General features: G+C 38.2%; 2 protein-coding genes across 4 annotated transcripts in view; one reads left to right on the top strand and one right to left on the bottom strand.

Moving 5' to 3' along the window:
• Positions 1–4,922: 4,922 nt before the first annotated feature.
• NUDCD2 (NudC domain containing 2) lies at positions 4,923–11,015 on the bottom strand. The gene is made up of 4 exons (XM_025435053.3): positions 10,505–11,015; positions 8,521–8,569; positions 8,148–8,299; positions 4,923–5,415 (listed from the first exon to the last, which is right to left on the bottom strand). Exons 1-4 carry the CDS (start codon positions 10,796–10,798, stop codon positions 5,332–5,334), a joined length of 579 nt encoding a protein of 192 aa, XP_025290838.1. The 5' UTR covers positions 10,799–11,015; the 3' UTR covers positions 4,923–5,331.
• A 179-nt stretch (positions 11,016–11,194) lies between these two features.
• HMMR (hyaluronan mediated motility receptor) overlaps positions 11,195–16,315 on the top strand; it is a 46,438-nt gene continuing 41,317 nt past the window's right edge. For 2 of the 3 annotated variants that reach the window (XM_025435048.3, XM_025435047.3), the window contains exon 1: positions 11,196–11,390. In XM_025435048.3, the coding sequence (XP_025290833.1) occupies positions 11,345–11,390 (46 nt within the window). In that variant the 5' untranslated portion in view covers positions 11,196–11,344. Of the gene's footprint in view, positions 11,391–16,315 lie in introns of all 3 variants that reach the window. The other variant, XM_025435049.3, reaches the window with a different exon arrangement.

The raw sequence follows: 16,315 nt of genomic DNA, 5'->3' as shown, positions 1-16,315 counted from the left end.
AAGGCAGGGATGGACATTTCCACCCCTTCTATTCTAGCCAATGCAATGAAACAAGAAAAAATAAAGACATACGGAGTAGTACAAACTAAATGAAACCTATTTATGGTTTATGAGGAAAATCACAGGAATTTGTAACAAAAAACTCCTAGAATAAGTGATTTTTTTAAAAGATTTTATTTATTCATGAGAGACACAGAGAGACAGAGACATAGGCAGAGGAAGAAGCAGGCTCCATGCAGGAAGCCCGATGTGGGACTCAATCCTGGCACTCCGAGATCATGCCCTGAGCCAAAGGCAGACGCTAAACCACTGAGCCACCCAGGTGTCCCCTAATATGTGATTTTAACAAGGTCACAGGATATAAGGTCAACAAACAAAAATTAAACAGTTCTTTGCACTATGTACATCTGGAAACAATTTTCAAAAAATATATCATTTACAACAGCTCCAGAAAATGAACACTTAGGAATAAATCTAAGAAAAGATGTAAATATTCCATAGGCTCAAAATCACAAAATGCTCATGATTGAAATCAAAGAGATCCTAAATGGAGAGCTGCTCCATGTTCAAGGATTGGAAGACTTATGCTATTCCAATGAAAACCCTAAGGGCAGGACCTTTGGTAGACAGACTGAATACAGCTGATTCTAAACTTTATACAGAAAGGCAAAGAGAGTTAAAACCGCCAAAACAATTTTTGAACAAGAATTAAGTTGAAGGAATCCGGCTGCCCAATTTTAAGACTCATCATAAAGCTACAATTATCAAGGCAGTTTGGCATTTGTGAAGGGATAGAAAAATGGATCAATGGAGTAGACTAGAAAGACCAAAAACAGACCCATATGATTTTTGACAAAAGTGCAAGAACAACTTAATGAAGAATGGATAGTCTCAAAAAATTATTTTGAAACAATTGGACATCCATTTGCAAAAAAATGAAGGTCCACCTACATTACACAGCTTACAAAAAAAAAATAACTTTGGATGGGTCACACATCGAAATGTAAAACATACAATAATAGAACTTTTAGAAGAAAATATTGGAAAAAGCCCTCATAACCAGGATTACAGAGTTCTTAGACATGATACCAAAAGCTTGATCCACCAAAAGCATGATGAACTAGTATGTCAAAATTAAAAACATTCATGCTTTAAAAGACACCATTAAGAAAGTGAAAAACCCACACAATAGAAGAAAATATATGCAAATAATGAGACTTGTGTACAGAATAAAGAACTCTTTCAACTCATTAATAAATAACCCAATTAAAAAAATGGGCAAAGGATTTGAATAAACATTTCTCCAAGGAAGATACATAAATGGTCAAGAAGCACAAGAAAAAATGTTCAGCATAGTCATCAGAGAAACACAAAACAAAACACAGTGTGATACCACTTCATATCCACTAGAATGGCTAAAAATTTAAAAATCTTGTAACAAGTGTGGGCAAAGATGTGGAGATACTAGAAATTTCATACACTAGTGGTAGGCATGCAAAATGGCGTAGCCACTTTGGAAAACAATCTAGAAATTCCTCAAATGATCAGTTTCCATAGAACTCAAAATTCTATTCCTAGATAAGAAATAAAAATATACATACACATAAAAGCTTGTACTCAAATGTTTATTTTTTAAAGATTTTATTTACTCATTTGAAAGACTGAGAGAGCAGAAGCGGGGCAGGCGCAGGGGAGGTAGAAATAGACTCCCGCTGAGCAAGTAGCCTGACACAGGGCTCCATCCAGGGACTCTAGAATCACATGAAACAAAGGCAGATGCTTAACCGACGAGCCACCAAGGGGCCCCCACTTGAATGTTTATAGCAGCATTATTCATAATAGCCAAAAGGCAGAAACTTCTCAAATGTCCATCAACAGACAAGTGTATAAATATGCAGCAATTATACAATGGAATAGTCCAGTCATACAAAAACAACGAAATACTGGCATACTGTAACACGGATGAACCACTAAAACATTATGCTTAGTGACAGAAGCCAGTAACAAAAGACCACATACTATAATATTCAATATGTATGAAATGTCAGAACAGGGAAATTTATGAAATGGAAAGCAAATTAGTGGTCGCCTGGCTGAGGGTGGAGAGGGAGGGAATTGATAGCTAAAAAAGCACGAGGTTTCTTGAAGTGATGAAAATGAAAACTGACTTATGGTGATGGTTGAATAGGACTATACTAAAAACCACTGAATTATATACTTTAAATGGACAAAATACATGGTATGTGAATTAGATCTCAATAAAACTGCTTTCTGTTTTTGTTTTGTTGTTTTTTGAAAAAAAAAAAACATTACAAAGTGCCCGGGTGGCTCAGTCAGTTGGGTGTCCAACTCAAGTTTCTGCTCAGGTCATGGTCACATGGGTCAAGAGATCCAGCCCCATATCAGACCCCATGCTCAGCAGGGAGTCCACCTGGGGATTCTCTCCCTCTGCCCCTTCCCTCCTGCTGCACTCTCTGTCTCTTGAATGGATGAATAACCCTTAAAAAAAAAAAATTACATGTGATTCCATTGATGAACATTCTTGAAAAGACAAAACTATAGAGACAGTCTTAACCAGTGGTTTCCAGGGTTTGAGGCTAGGAGTAGGGCATGACTACAAAGGGAGAGAATTAAGTTTTTATGGTGATTAAACTATTTAATCTCTTGGGGTGCCTGGCTGGTCAGACAGTAGAGCATGCAACGCTTGATCTCAGGGTCATGAGTTTGAGCACAAATGGGGTGGAAAGTTCATTTAAAAAAAAGAAAAAAAACATAATTAAACTGTTCAATCTCCTGATTTTGGAGGTGCTTACACATATCTCTGCATGTTAAAATTCACAGAACTATGAACAGAATCTACTTGCTAAAAATTCACAAAACTATTAACAGAATCTACATGTCAAAAATTCACAAAACTATGAACAGAAGAGTTAATTTTACTGTGCTTATTCAAAATACTAATTTCTTTGAAAGTCAAAAAGAGAAGCAAATTAAAAGAGAAAAGCCTCTTCCCCATCAATTCATTCCTAGTTATTGGGTAAAGTGAACAAGAGAGCCATTTTGCCAAAGGGTATGGCAGGGCTTCAGTGGCCCACAATGAGGTGTGTTCAGGACCAAGGAGGTGAGGATCTCTGCTTGCCACAGGGTGTTGGAGCCTGAGTAGAGTAAGGAAGGCATTCATGTGAGATGACCTAGAATAGGGAACCAAATATATTAAGGATAACAGAAATCGGACTTCTCACTGCTGTCATTATAAATATAGAAAGGGAGAAAAGAAAAATGCACCACATGGGATTAGCCATTAAGATTTAAGTGTGACTCATGGTTTTCAATATATAGAAATAAATACAGCTATATATTATAAACACACAACAATTGCTCACTACCACACAAATCTTAGCTTCTAAATACCATTCTCCATTTAAGAGAACCAGAGCACCTTAAAAACATGGGTTCTTCTTGAGCCAGGACAGAGAAAGCCTAAGCCTGGTATAATTTGTGCCAGAAAATAAGAAATTCCTAAAATAATGATGAGACGTCAAAAGAACATACAAGCCACCTAGAATGGTTTCCCCTGACCAAATCAAGAAAAATTGTGAGCATCACAGTAATGGAAATAATAGATTTACCCCCACTGAATAAAATGAGAAATCATGAGTCCCCATAAATAGTCCATATAGATATAAATAAGTTGGAAGTTTGATCAGAAACAGGATAGTACTCTGAAGCTACTTTCCCACAAAGTAATCATAAACCTAAAAAGAATAGCTTTACTGTGAAGAAGACTGACAGACACCACTTATTCACTAAGTAAACACCACTTATTCACTAAGTAAACACCAGAAAAAGGACAAATCAAAATTACTAACTCATTATAAGATGCAATAAGAATACAGCATCACGTCTGTAATATCCCTGCCAAAGATACATAATCTGAATTTAATCATGAAGAAGTATCAGACAAAACTCAAAATAAGGGATGTTGTACAAAACTAGCCTGTAATCTTGAAAAGTGCTGTGGTTGTAAAAGTCAAGAAAGAAAAAGAAGACTTGTTCCACAATGAAGTAGACCAGACACCTGACATCTAATCTAGAGGCAAAGCATGACTCGGACTGGATCCTTTTCCCATACAGAACATTACTGGGACAATCAGTTAAACATGAATGCAAATAAAGATCTGAGGATTAGATGGTTGTAACATATCAATGCTAATTTCCTGACTTTAATAGTTGTATTGCAGTGATGTAAGAGCATGTCCTTTGAAGGAAATACACACTATGGTACTCAGAGATGATGCAGTGTCCTATCATAAATTTATAAAGAATTCAGGAAGAAAACAATTATTTACACTTTACATGTAACTTTGTTATACATTTCGGGTTGTTAAAAATAGTTTTTAGGGGCATCTGGCTGGCTCAAGTTGGTGGAGTGTGCAACTCTTGGTCTCAGGGTTGTGGGCTCAAATCCCACATTGGATGAAGAAATTACTTAAAAATAAAATCTTTACAAAATACATAGAGAGGTACTTTAAAATTCCAAAGGACATAAAAAGAATGAAATAAAATTTTAAGACAATCCTTCCTTAGATGTCTGGATCACTGAAGAGCAAAGTTACATCACTAACTTATAAACATTAACCATAATTTGCTTTTTTTTGTCACTGACAAAGGATTCACCCAACAATCATATTCATTCACTACTTCTGTTTTGTATTAATCCATTCCTATTGTTAGGTTTCTAACTATTTTTCAATTTCTTGACAAAGTCATCTCCCAAGGCATAATATATACTTCAGAAATTTTCATTAACTCTTAAAATGAACTTACTTGGAATAACTATGTAGACCTCTTCCTTTCTTAAAACTTTTTTCAGTAATACAATTCCTGTGTGAACTGGCATACTTAGACAAAGGGGTACACAATTCCTATTTAGAAAAATTTATTGAACATTATTCCTGCGTTACACTTATTGAAAGAAAATTTAATTGTCCCTGAAGGCACCAGTCATTTCACATGATCTATACCCTAATGTTTTTTTGTATTAAAAATACAGGTTAAATATGAAATTAGTAAAATGCAGCATATAAAACCTCATGCTGAGCAAAAAAACAAGTCCAAAGAAAAGTTGCTATACATCAGTAGAATAGTTTCCACAGTATTTAAGATGTTTCCTATGTAAAATGGTATTTGAATGCAATTTTTAAGAACCATAGTTAATGTATTTTGCAATTTGTTAACTGCAGGTATCCACATTCTCCTTCTACCCCATAACTGTTCCTTTAAGTTCACAACATCTGCTAGGATCCACAGAATGAAGCAAAACCGTAGTGGTTATTTCTCAAGATTTGAGAAATCTGGTCCACCTTTAGTATAGTTTCCTGAGATTTCTGCTCCACTGAAGTCAAAGCCAGGATTCTAAAAGATATGAAAAAAATTATGATAAAATAAATCTTATAAGGAAAAATCTAAGTAACTCAAAAGGGAAATGGTAAAGATATGAACTAGCCATTAACAAAATGGGAAACCCAAATGGCCAATAAACATGTCAAAGGATGTAATCACCAAAATAGAACTTAAAACTAGGAGGTATATTTCAACTTTCAGATCTACAAGCATTTAGAAAATCAATATGTATATTACAAGTTGACAAGTATATGGGCAAACATATACTTTAGTATACATGTGAAAACAAATTTTTAATAAACTAGCACCATTTGAGAGTTTACTACATGCCTGCCAGGATTCTGAGATCTACGCATTTATCAACATATTCAATCTTCGTAACAATCCTATGAAGTGCTATAACATGTTTTCGTCTTTTGGAAGGCATTTCTTTTATACAACAAACATTTATAGAATTCCTACTGTTTAGAATACACCATTAGAGACTTGTGGAATTCAAGAGCGAACAAAACAAAGATCCCTACCACTGGTAGAGCTGACATTCTTACAGGAGGACACAAATAATAAACTAAGTTATCTAATGCAGGGGTTGGCAAAGTTTTCTGTAAAGAGCCAAGTAGTTAGAATTTTAGTCTTTGAAGGCCAGAGTCTCTGCCATAACTACTTTAGTCTGGTGTTGCTATAAGAAAGACAATACACTGGCTCAGCGGTTTAGCGCCTGCCTTTGGCCCAGGGCGCGATCCTGGAGAGCCGGGATCGAATCCCACGTCGGGCTCCCGGTGCATGGAGCCTGCTTCTCCCTCTGCCTGTGTCTCTGCCTCTCTCTCTCTCTCTCTCTGTGACTATCATAAATAAATAAAAGTTAAAAAAAAAAAAAAGACAATACACAAATGAACACGCATAGTTGTGTTCCGATACAACTTTACTCCAAAAACAGGCAGTGAGCCAGATTTCACCCAGGGGCCATAGTTTGCCAGCCCCCGATCTAGAGTGTTAAAAGTTGATGCAAGTGGAAAGAAAAAGGAAAGAAAGGAAAGAAAGGAAAGAAAGGAAAGAAAGGAAAGAAAGGAAAGAAAGGAAAGAAAGGAAAGGAAAGAAAGGAAAGGAAAGGAAAGGAAAGGAAAGGAAAGGAAAGGAAAGGAAAGGAAAGGAAAGGAAAGGAGGAAAGAAGGAAGGAAAGTAGGTAGGTGGGAGGGAGGGAGTGAGGGAGGGAGGAAGGAAAGAAAGAGGGAGGGAGGAAGGGAAGGAAAGGGAGAAAAGGAAGGAAGGAAAATAGGGCAGAGTAAGGGAAATGAGATTATAGTATTTAAATAGGATGATCAAAGACCAAAGTATGCTTTATTGAGCAATGACTTGAAAACAGTGAAGAAGCTAGCCAAGCTTTGGGAGAACATTGTAGTCAAAAGGACAGAAAAGGAATGTTCAAAAATAACAAAAAGGTCAATATGGCTAGAGCAGAATGCCTGGAGGGAGATTCACAGAAGACAGAGAGATTAAGAAGGACCAGATCAGATAGAATGAAAGAGCTCTGATAAGAGAAGCGAAGCATTCTGACCTGCATTTTCAAAGGACTACTATGCTATTTTGAGAATACTGTAGCTTAGCAAGGGTAGAGGAGAACAATCAGAAGGTTATTAGAGTAATCTAGGCAAGACACTACAGATGGTACAGATCAAAGTGGTAGTAGAGTTCGTGGTGAGAAGTGGACAAATTCTGAATTTATTTGGAAGGTAGTGTCAGTAAGATTTCCTAACAAATTGGACAGGGTGTGTGATAGAGATACAGGAATGAAGGATGATTCCCTATTTTTGTTTTTTGGTCTGATCAAGTAGTTTCCATCAGCCAAGATGAAAGACTACAGGTAGAACACGTGTGGGAGGAATTTACAGAGTTCATGTTGAATACATTGAGTCTAATATGTCTGTCAGACTGTCATGTGCAGATGCTGAATTGGAAATAGGACTCCAATATTTGGGAGAAAAGTCTAGACTAGAGATACACATTTGGAAATCATCATATAGAAAGAAATTATCCATCGAAACTTTAATAGTGCTTTGATCTAGTAATTCTTCTCCTACATAAACTAACAGATCATTGGAATAGTTTTATAGAGATGAAAGCACAAATTTTGTTTGAAATAGACACAAAGTGAAAAATCCAAATCTTATCAAAAGGGAATAGCTAAATAAATAACGATGACACTTTCAAACTAGAAAACACCCTGAAGTAGTTATGAGTGTTTTTGGAATGAGTTTTATTTGTATGTACTGGTAGGGAAAGAGACCCAAGACATATTATTAAATGAAATAAACAACATGAACAACACACACAGTGTGATCCTGCCTTTATGTCAAAAACAAGGCAGCAAACGAACACATCAATGATACAAGAATGAGACAGTAGCATGAATTAGAGAGATGTTGATGAAAGGAATTTTTCACTTTTTTATATTATGTAAATCTATTTTGAGTGAATTTTTTAGTTCATTTATGCATTACTGGTGTACATTAAATAAATTTAAACTTAGAAATCATGACAGTACAAATAAGTTCCTCTATAGAATATTTGAAAAAGAATAAAATAAAATCCAAAGAAAGACTATCTTCCTAATGAGTTAACTTAAAAAATTCCTCTAAAGAACTTTTTAAGTATTTGTAACCACTTTGAGTTTCAATTTCAAGTAATAATTATTCTATGGTTTTAAGATGATTATCAATACATATTCATACATTCATCTCACTTACTTCTTTCTGGAATCTCTCTAATGTAAGTTTCCTCTGCATTTGGTCTTGCACCCAAGGATCAGCTGCATATTCAGATTCTAGAAGAGAAGTCCAGCAATTTGCTGCATCTCTCTTTGTCTTTGTAAGAACAATACGGACCATTTTTCTGTCCTCTAAACAAATAAAAATCACAAATAAATTAGAGATCATCATTAAATTTTTTATTTTCAAAAATCATTAGGTAATCTTGACATACAATTATGTTCAATACGTTTCTATCACCATTCTCTTGCAAAGACAAAAGACCTAATACAACAGAGGGAAATATATTAAGTTCCAAGACAAAAATTTATTCTTAAAAAAAGGGGTTCCAAGAAGTGTAAGTTACCCTTACCCAAAGTCCATGTTCCCTCATCAGCTATTGTAGAATCAAAGAGCTTGCCCTGAAAAATAAACATATGCAGTACTAAAAACATAAATATTTCATTAATTCTTATAAGGCTTTCATGACTTAAAGACTTTGCTGATTTCCTATCTAATCCACATGTAATTGTCTAGTTTGGTTATATTAGGGAGATAAAATTTTATACCATTTCAATATATAGGTGCTGAACCCTATCTTTCCTCCTAGCAAGTGAAATGGAATCTAGTTTACACTGCTTGACATATTTACTATGACGAAGAACACAGGGCTCTCTAAAAGATCAGGGCTCCTTAATTTCTAGAAGATAAATAAATATTACTGATCACCGAACCAAATGTGAAATTAGTATCTGAACTTTAACTTTACCAATTGAAATGAACTACAAAAAGAACTTTCCTGCTGAAATTAAGCAACTATTAACTTTACCAATTGAAATGAACTACAAAAAGAACTTTCCTGCTGAAATTAAGCAACGATTTCTCTTAAAATAAACTTTAAAAAACTGGTTCTCTTTTGTTGGGCAATGTAGAATCAAAAAAAATTTTTAAGCACATACTGCTGTTCTGATACCAGATTAGCTGTGACTGATTTTTCAGAAACTGCTCTTTTAAGAAAGAAATTGGCAAACATAAGTTTAAAAGAGAATTCATCTGCTCAAATCCGTTTTGATTTGTTGCTACTTGCCTAATTTAAGTATTAGAAAATGAAATTAAAAGATCACATAAAAAAAAAGAAAACATATATTTTTTCAATATGTCAGTACTAGTGAGAAAAAAAATCCTACTGGTCTAATAAACATATACCTAAAATCCTAAAGTTAAAGTTACTGCTAAAAATTCCCAAAGTTCCTGGAATTACTAAAGGAAATTTGAATTGTGATCTTAAACCACTGTTCAGGAAACTATGAATTACACAACTATCCAGAAAGGTCCGTAAGATCCAAGCTGACATAAATCAAGGTCTTTCATCACGTGAATCTCTCTTTTCTCTGAGGCACTTTAAAGCCTTTCCCCATAAAGTAACAGCAGCTAACACGCAGTGCACACTCGTTACATACCAGACACAGGTCCCAGCTCTTACTTCCCACGGATGCCCTGTGACGTCCGAAACAGTCCTATCAGGAAGGCACTAGAATTCCCGCACCCCGTGTGGACCAAGGCGTAGAGACCCCGAATAACCTCTTGCCCAAGGTTACGAAATTAGAAAAAGGGCGTAGCCAGGTATCCTACGCAAGCAATCTCCCGTCACCACTTCATTACACTGTCCTCTAACACCTTGAGCATCGGATCCGGAAAAGAAATCTAACTTGCACGTCACTGAATTTACCTATAAAGTTTACCAAGGATCCGACGGGCATGATGGGCACAAAACGCCTCTCGACTACCTGCTTAACCGCTCCACAAACAGGCAGAATGTTTCTAGTTTTGTGGAAAAAAAAAAAATAAATCACCTGACGCCACCTCTGAATCCTCCTCCCGATATCCTTACCCTGTACTGTGTCCTCTACTGTCCCCTAACTGCTTAAGCATTTACTAACTTCGCTTTAGTATGCCTCCCTGCAAGAGCATCACCTGAGCGCAGGGAACTTCGGTCTTGGTCATCCCTGACCTCTCAGCACTTAAAATCAGCGCCTCGAAGAAAATATATGTACAACGAGTATTGGTCCCTTTAAACATCTAGGTGAAGACCCGCAGGGGAACAAAAGCAGCAACTTCTTCGGTTTAGAGAGAAAGCCAGGACACCGGGCTCCTCCCATCTTTCCGTCAACTCGGGACTAGCCTTGGGTGGGGACACGGACCAGACCCAAACCAGGCCAGGGCTATCTATCGCTCTTTCGGCTCAAAGAGCCATTCACTCGGCCTTCCAGCAGTCCTTCCGTGGAAACCATGAGCCTGCGGACTCGGGGGCTTAGAGGCCGGGAGGGAAGTGAGCGCAAGCCCCGACCTGCCGCTACCTTGAGGATCTCGCGACCACCCACGGCCAGCGCCACATGCCGGCTCTGCAGGCCGCACTGGATGTCCTGGGCGCGAGTGCCAGGCGGCACCTGAACTTCAATAAACACCTCCTCCAAGGTCTGGTACCACTGGCCCCACGGCGTCCCGCACGGAACCACCCCACTGCGCTCCTCAAACGGGGCCGACATACTCCGGGAGCCTTCCAGCTGCAGCCGCACGGAGCGAGACGAGCGCATGCGCGAGCTCCCCGCGCTCAGGCCACGCCCCGACTCTCCGCTCAGGTCACTGCACATGCGCAGGGACGTCAGCCGAGGTCTCCGCGAGCTCCTTTCTCCTTTCCAGTGGCCGTTTACGACGCTGGCAGTGCCCAGGTTGAAAGAACCGAAATCCGGGGAAGCTGACACCCAAGGGACGGTGGGAGAAAGTTGGAACTAGCGAAACTAGAACTCACTGCCCTGCCGCCTTTATGACGCCAGAAGCGGGCTTGCCAACTTCTCAGACGTGAAATGCGCTTGCGCAAAGGAGGCGAGCGTGTAAGTTACAATTGAGTAACGCCAGGAACGATTGGACACGGGTTGGGCAATAATAGTCTCCTATTGGCTGGTGACCTAAACTCACAGGAGCCCTGATTGGATGCGACCAGGCCAGGTGCGCATGCTCTTTAGTCGTTCGCGTCCTGGATTGGTGCGCCCAAAACTTTGGTTTTCAAATCTGCTGACGTTAGAGGTGGGCCGTGGGTAAGCCGGGAGGTTTGAATTTGGAGCGATTAGGCCGAAATAAGCAGCCAGGAGTTGCGGAGGAGAGCTAGTGACCTTCGGTTTGTGGAGCTGGTCATCAACATGTCTTTTCCTAAGGCGCCCCTGAAACGATTCAATGACCCTTCCGGTGCGTACGGGGAAAGGAGTTGGGGGTCGGGATATGTTGTCACGCACCTTGCCGCTCTCGAGTCCCTTCCTCGGAGGCTAATCGGAGATTTTAGGGCTGCGATGGGTCTCATTCAATTGATTATTTTCCTAGAATCTATACTAAGCATTTACTTCCCTAGCACCATTCAGATAAGGGTAGAGCAGTGAATGAAGCGAAGTCTCTGCCCCATCGAGTTCACTACATTCAGCTGGAGAACACAGCCAATGAACGAGTGCTGTGGGGAAACTAAGGCAGAGAGAAGGAAGTGGGGATAAGGAAACTATTGGTAGCTATTTGATGGTCAAGTCCGGAAGGCCCCACTGATTAAAAAAAAAAAAAAAAATTGACCAAGTTTTTCGTATGAACTTGTGAATTTCTTTTGGATATTCCATTCAGGAATAAAAGAAGGATAATTGGTAAAGGCAATTTATGGGTAAAATTATGGTAGTAGCATACTTACTGAAAACATAATGAAGTAATGACACGTAGAACCCCAATCACCGTATTAAGTATTTACATTGATTATTCTTTTTTAATTACCCAACATCCCTGAGAGGTAATCCTATTATTATTTTATTGATAAAAAGATTGAGACATAGATTTGCTCAGTGTTACACAACCAAGTTAGCAGAACTGGGACATAAAATCAGGCCTTCGTGAACCCATCCTGTGAACTTAGTCGCTGTGATGCATAAGCACACTAACCAGGAAGACGCAGATATGGTTAGTGAGGCACACTCATCATTCAGTGGATGCAAACTGTATGCAGGGACTGTGCTAAGGTCTTTTCTGTTCTACCTGGTTAACTCTTTCCAAGTGAGAAAGGATTGATATTGTCCTCGTTTTACATATGAGGAAACAGAGGGGTTTTGTAACTTCTGAGCAGCCAGTAATTGGTAGGGCTGAACATCAAAGCCCATGATTTATTCATTTTAATATACTCTTTATAAAAGGCACTTGTTGGCATCTTTAACTTGTCAGCCAACATGCAAATAGAAATAAGAATCACTCTGCTCACAAAGGAAGGCCAAGTGAGCAAATGGGTCAGCACAAGCTTCTTCCTTTTTTTTTTTTTTTTTTTTTTTACAAGCTTATTTTCTTAATTGAAAGATCGGGAATATACTGTTTCCTGGATATTCAAAGAATCTTCTCTAAATTCTCTCAGCAGTATGTCTTTTAAGGAGAATTCTGTTTTCTTTATAGTAGATTAAACTGACTTTACCAACTCACAATTTCAGAAGTAATAATTATTACTTTATTTGATGCTCGAGTGACACTGTAGTGATTTCTCCTATTACTCCAGTAATCCCAACAGCTATGAGGTGGATACTTTTTTTTATTTCTGTTTCATAAGGAAAATTAGCCTCAAATAAAAATAAATTGCCAGGGGTCTTAAAGCTAGATTAGAAAAGGAGAGAGTATAATGTTCTTACCATCTTCTGACTAAAAAGTACTTGGCACATAGTAATGTCTATTGGTTAGCATTTAAAGCTGGATTTGAACCCTGATTGAGGAATTATAAAACTCTATCCCCATTCCCACATTCCCAGTGACTTTCTATGTTTTCTTCACCGCACTGTCAAACTCAACCCTGAGCTAAATACTGGGGTTATGAACATGATCTAGAGAGACCTAACCACAAGCAGTTTTGTCTAACATGGAATATGGATAATTACAAAACTGACAGGTTCTCTGATAAGAACACTACTCACAAGCTACTACAAAGAGAGGTTTTCAACCTAATTTGAGGACTCAGAGAAAACTGGAAAAGGCTGAGTAAGAATTAGTCAGGCAAAATGGAAGATGGACTGTCCATTCTGGGTAGAAGAAATAGGAAATAAAGAAATCTGATAGGTAGCTCAGTCAACTAAGCATCTGCCTTCAGCTCAGGTCATGACCTCGGTGTCCCGGGATCAAACCCCGCATTAGGCTACCTGCTAAGTAAGGAGTCTGCTTCTCCCTCTGCACCTCCATTCTGCTTGTGCTCTCGCTCAGTCTATCTCTCAAATAAATAAAATCCTTAAAAAACTATTTTAAAAAGATCCAAAAGTTTGAAGCGTTTAATGAAATGCATAGACTGTTTTGTTTGTTTAAAATTATTAACTACCTGTTAGCTACCAGTCATTGTTGATCAAGAAAGAAGTTGCAGAAAACTTGCGATAACTCCCAGGACATCTCATTCCATTCTTCTGATGTTCCGTCTCCCCAGATTTCTAACAAGTCATATGTATGTGTGATATAGTACATTTAAGTGTTCGTAAGGAAAAGATCTGGAGCATGAAAATAACATGTACTAACTACACTCTCACAAAGAGTTAATAGATTAATACAGGCTGGATTTCTACCTAGTTCTTGAATCTAAATCCTAAATCTAACAATCAAATTTGATTGTTTAGGGAAGTTTTTGTTAAGTATGGTTTTAATTGTTCTCAACTCATGATGCTGCTCAGTCACTGTCCACCATCCCATCTTTTGCTTGCCCATATTTCCTTTTCAGAGTGTACACATAGTCATGAACCAGAACATAAGAATTCAACATCATTTTATTTTCTGGCCACTCTGACAAGTCTAAACTGGTGCTTCTCATGCTTTTCCATAGAAGCATTCCTAAAAGCAGAGAACTAAGTGCCTGTCTGGCTTGGTTGGTAGAACATGTGACTCTTGATCTCAGGATTGTGAGGTCAACCCCCATGTTAGGCCTAGAGTTTACCTTTAAATAATAATAATTAAAAGCAGAGAGCAAAGAATAACCATAGGCTCTGCATGCCCTCATCCCCTCTTCCCCAAAAAGGCATAGCTAACAGTATGGTGGAAGTCTCTTGTTTGCTTTAAAACATGTCCCCCTCTACCTCTCCCAGCTCCTATCCCAATGAGTAAAAGTATGTGCTCTAAACTGGGTGTTATCATCCTATATGTTGGCAATTTGAATTTGAATTTTTAAAAAAACCTATGCTCTAAGATGTGCCACCCTTATACTGATTTTAGGGAAACCCCTGTCAGCTTCCTGTTTCACCCCAATGTGAGAAATCCGAGATAGCCAAGATTAATGTTTTCTGTTAAGTCTGCCTTTATGTTAGATGCCCCACTGAATTCTATACTTCGTGTTGAAACTCTCTTCTGATTGGAAATCCACTACCCCAACCCCTTATTGACCCACATTTAGATCAAAAAGCTCCCAGGGGGCAGCCCAGGTGGCTCAAGCAGTTTAGCACTGCCTTTGGCCCAGGGCCTGATCCTGGAGACCCAGGATCGAGTCCCATGTCAGGCTCCTTGCATGGTGCCTTCTTCTTCCTCTGCCTGTGTCTCTGCTTCTCTCTCTCCTCTCTGTGTATTCTCAGAAATAAATAAATAAAATCTTAAAAAAAAAAAAAAAAGCTCCCAGGATTGGAATTTTTGTGTAATTATTTTTGTTACCATTATCCAGGGAGAGGAATGGAAAATTCAATCCATCTTTGATGTTTTTATAGCCTTTTAGAATTGATGAAAGGAGTGACTTTAATACTTTTTAATTGTATCCCAGGATGAGAAATAAATTGTGTATCTACATTTGAATCACTGATATTTTCTGTTGTGCTTCACTTTTCCTTGATGTTAGTCAAGATGTACCAACAAGCTCTTACCTATCATTCCATTTGAGAAACACTTAAGAGACAGCTGGAGTTGCCTTGAAATGGTCACTCCTTGCAGTTCCTGTTTATTTGCATGAAACACTATGCTGAAGTAAGTAACTTTTCAGAGAATAGTATGAATCTATTGATTCTCAATCCTTAAAGCTTTATGCTAATGATATTTTTACCTGTTTTGTTTAAGTAGGCTCTATGCCCAATATGGGGCTTGAACTCATACCCTGAGATCAAGAGTCTCCTGCTCTACCGACTTAGCCAGCTAGGCAATACAAGTCCTGAGAGCCAGATCTCAAGTCAACTATGCATAAACAGGGATGCCTGGGTTGCTCAGCAGTTGAGCATCTACCTTCAGCTCAGAGCCTGATCCTGGAATACCGGGTTGGAGTCCTGCATCCGGCTCCCCAGGGAGCCTGCTTCTCTTCTTCCTCAGCATCTCTCTCTGTCTCTCATGAATAAATAAATAAAATCTTTTTTAAACAATTAAAAATAAAGCTATGCATAAACACTCTGAAATGCTTTCACTTTGAGACTCCAGTTAAGTGAGGTTATACTGTATAAATTTCTGGATCATAAAACTATTGTCTAGTATACTTTGTACTTTGTGTAACATTGCTTTTATAAATTTTCTGATGCATCAATATTAGCCAGAGATGGATTATCACTATAAATTTTTATTCCAGACTAAACCTTGAGAGCTAGACTTTTTAATTGCTTCATTTCTAGAAACTGATGGTAGTTACCTCAGTGACTCTCTTTGAGCAGAGTTGATTTGAAATATTTCTTTTTTAAAAAAGATTTTAATTATTCATGAGAGACAGAAAGAGAGAGGCAGAGACATAGGCAGAGAGAGAAGCAGGCTGCGTGCAGGAAGCCCAATGTGGGACTTGATCCCAGGACTCCAGGATCACGCCCTGAGCCAAAGGTAGACGCTCAACCCCTGAGCCACCTAGGTGTCCCCAAAATATTTTTTTTTCTTATATTCAGTCCTTAATAACAAAGCCATGTTGCTTGATCTTACATGATGTTTATCTCAAGACTGTCTTTGCTGTTTTGTTCAGTTGCCTGTGTTCCTTTGATTCATTGAAATAAAGAACATTTGGGAAGATAATGATGTTTTTTTGCTGAGAGGCCTGTTTTGTAATATCAAACGGATGCTATTTTTATATTTGAAAAAAATAAATGATTTGCTAATGGCATTTTACGTGGGTATTAATTTACTATGACATGTTTTTAATTTAAGATCATAATAACATTAGATGAGACATTAATGTGCTATAT

The sequence above is a fragment of the Canis lupus genome, chromosome 4 (genome assembly GCF_003254725.2).
Source record: "Canis lupus dingo isolate Sandy chromosome 4, ASM325472v2, whole genome shotgun sequence".
In the NCBI taxonomy this organism is placed as follows: Eukaryota; Metazoa; Chordata; class Mammalia; order Carnivora; family Canidae; genus Canis; species Canis lupus.
This window is presented reverse-complemented; position numbering and strand designations above follow the sequence as displayed.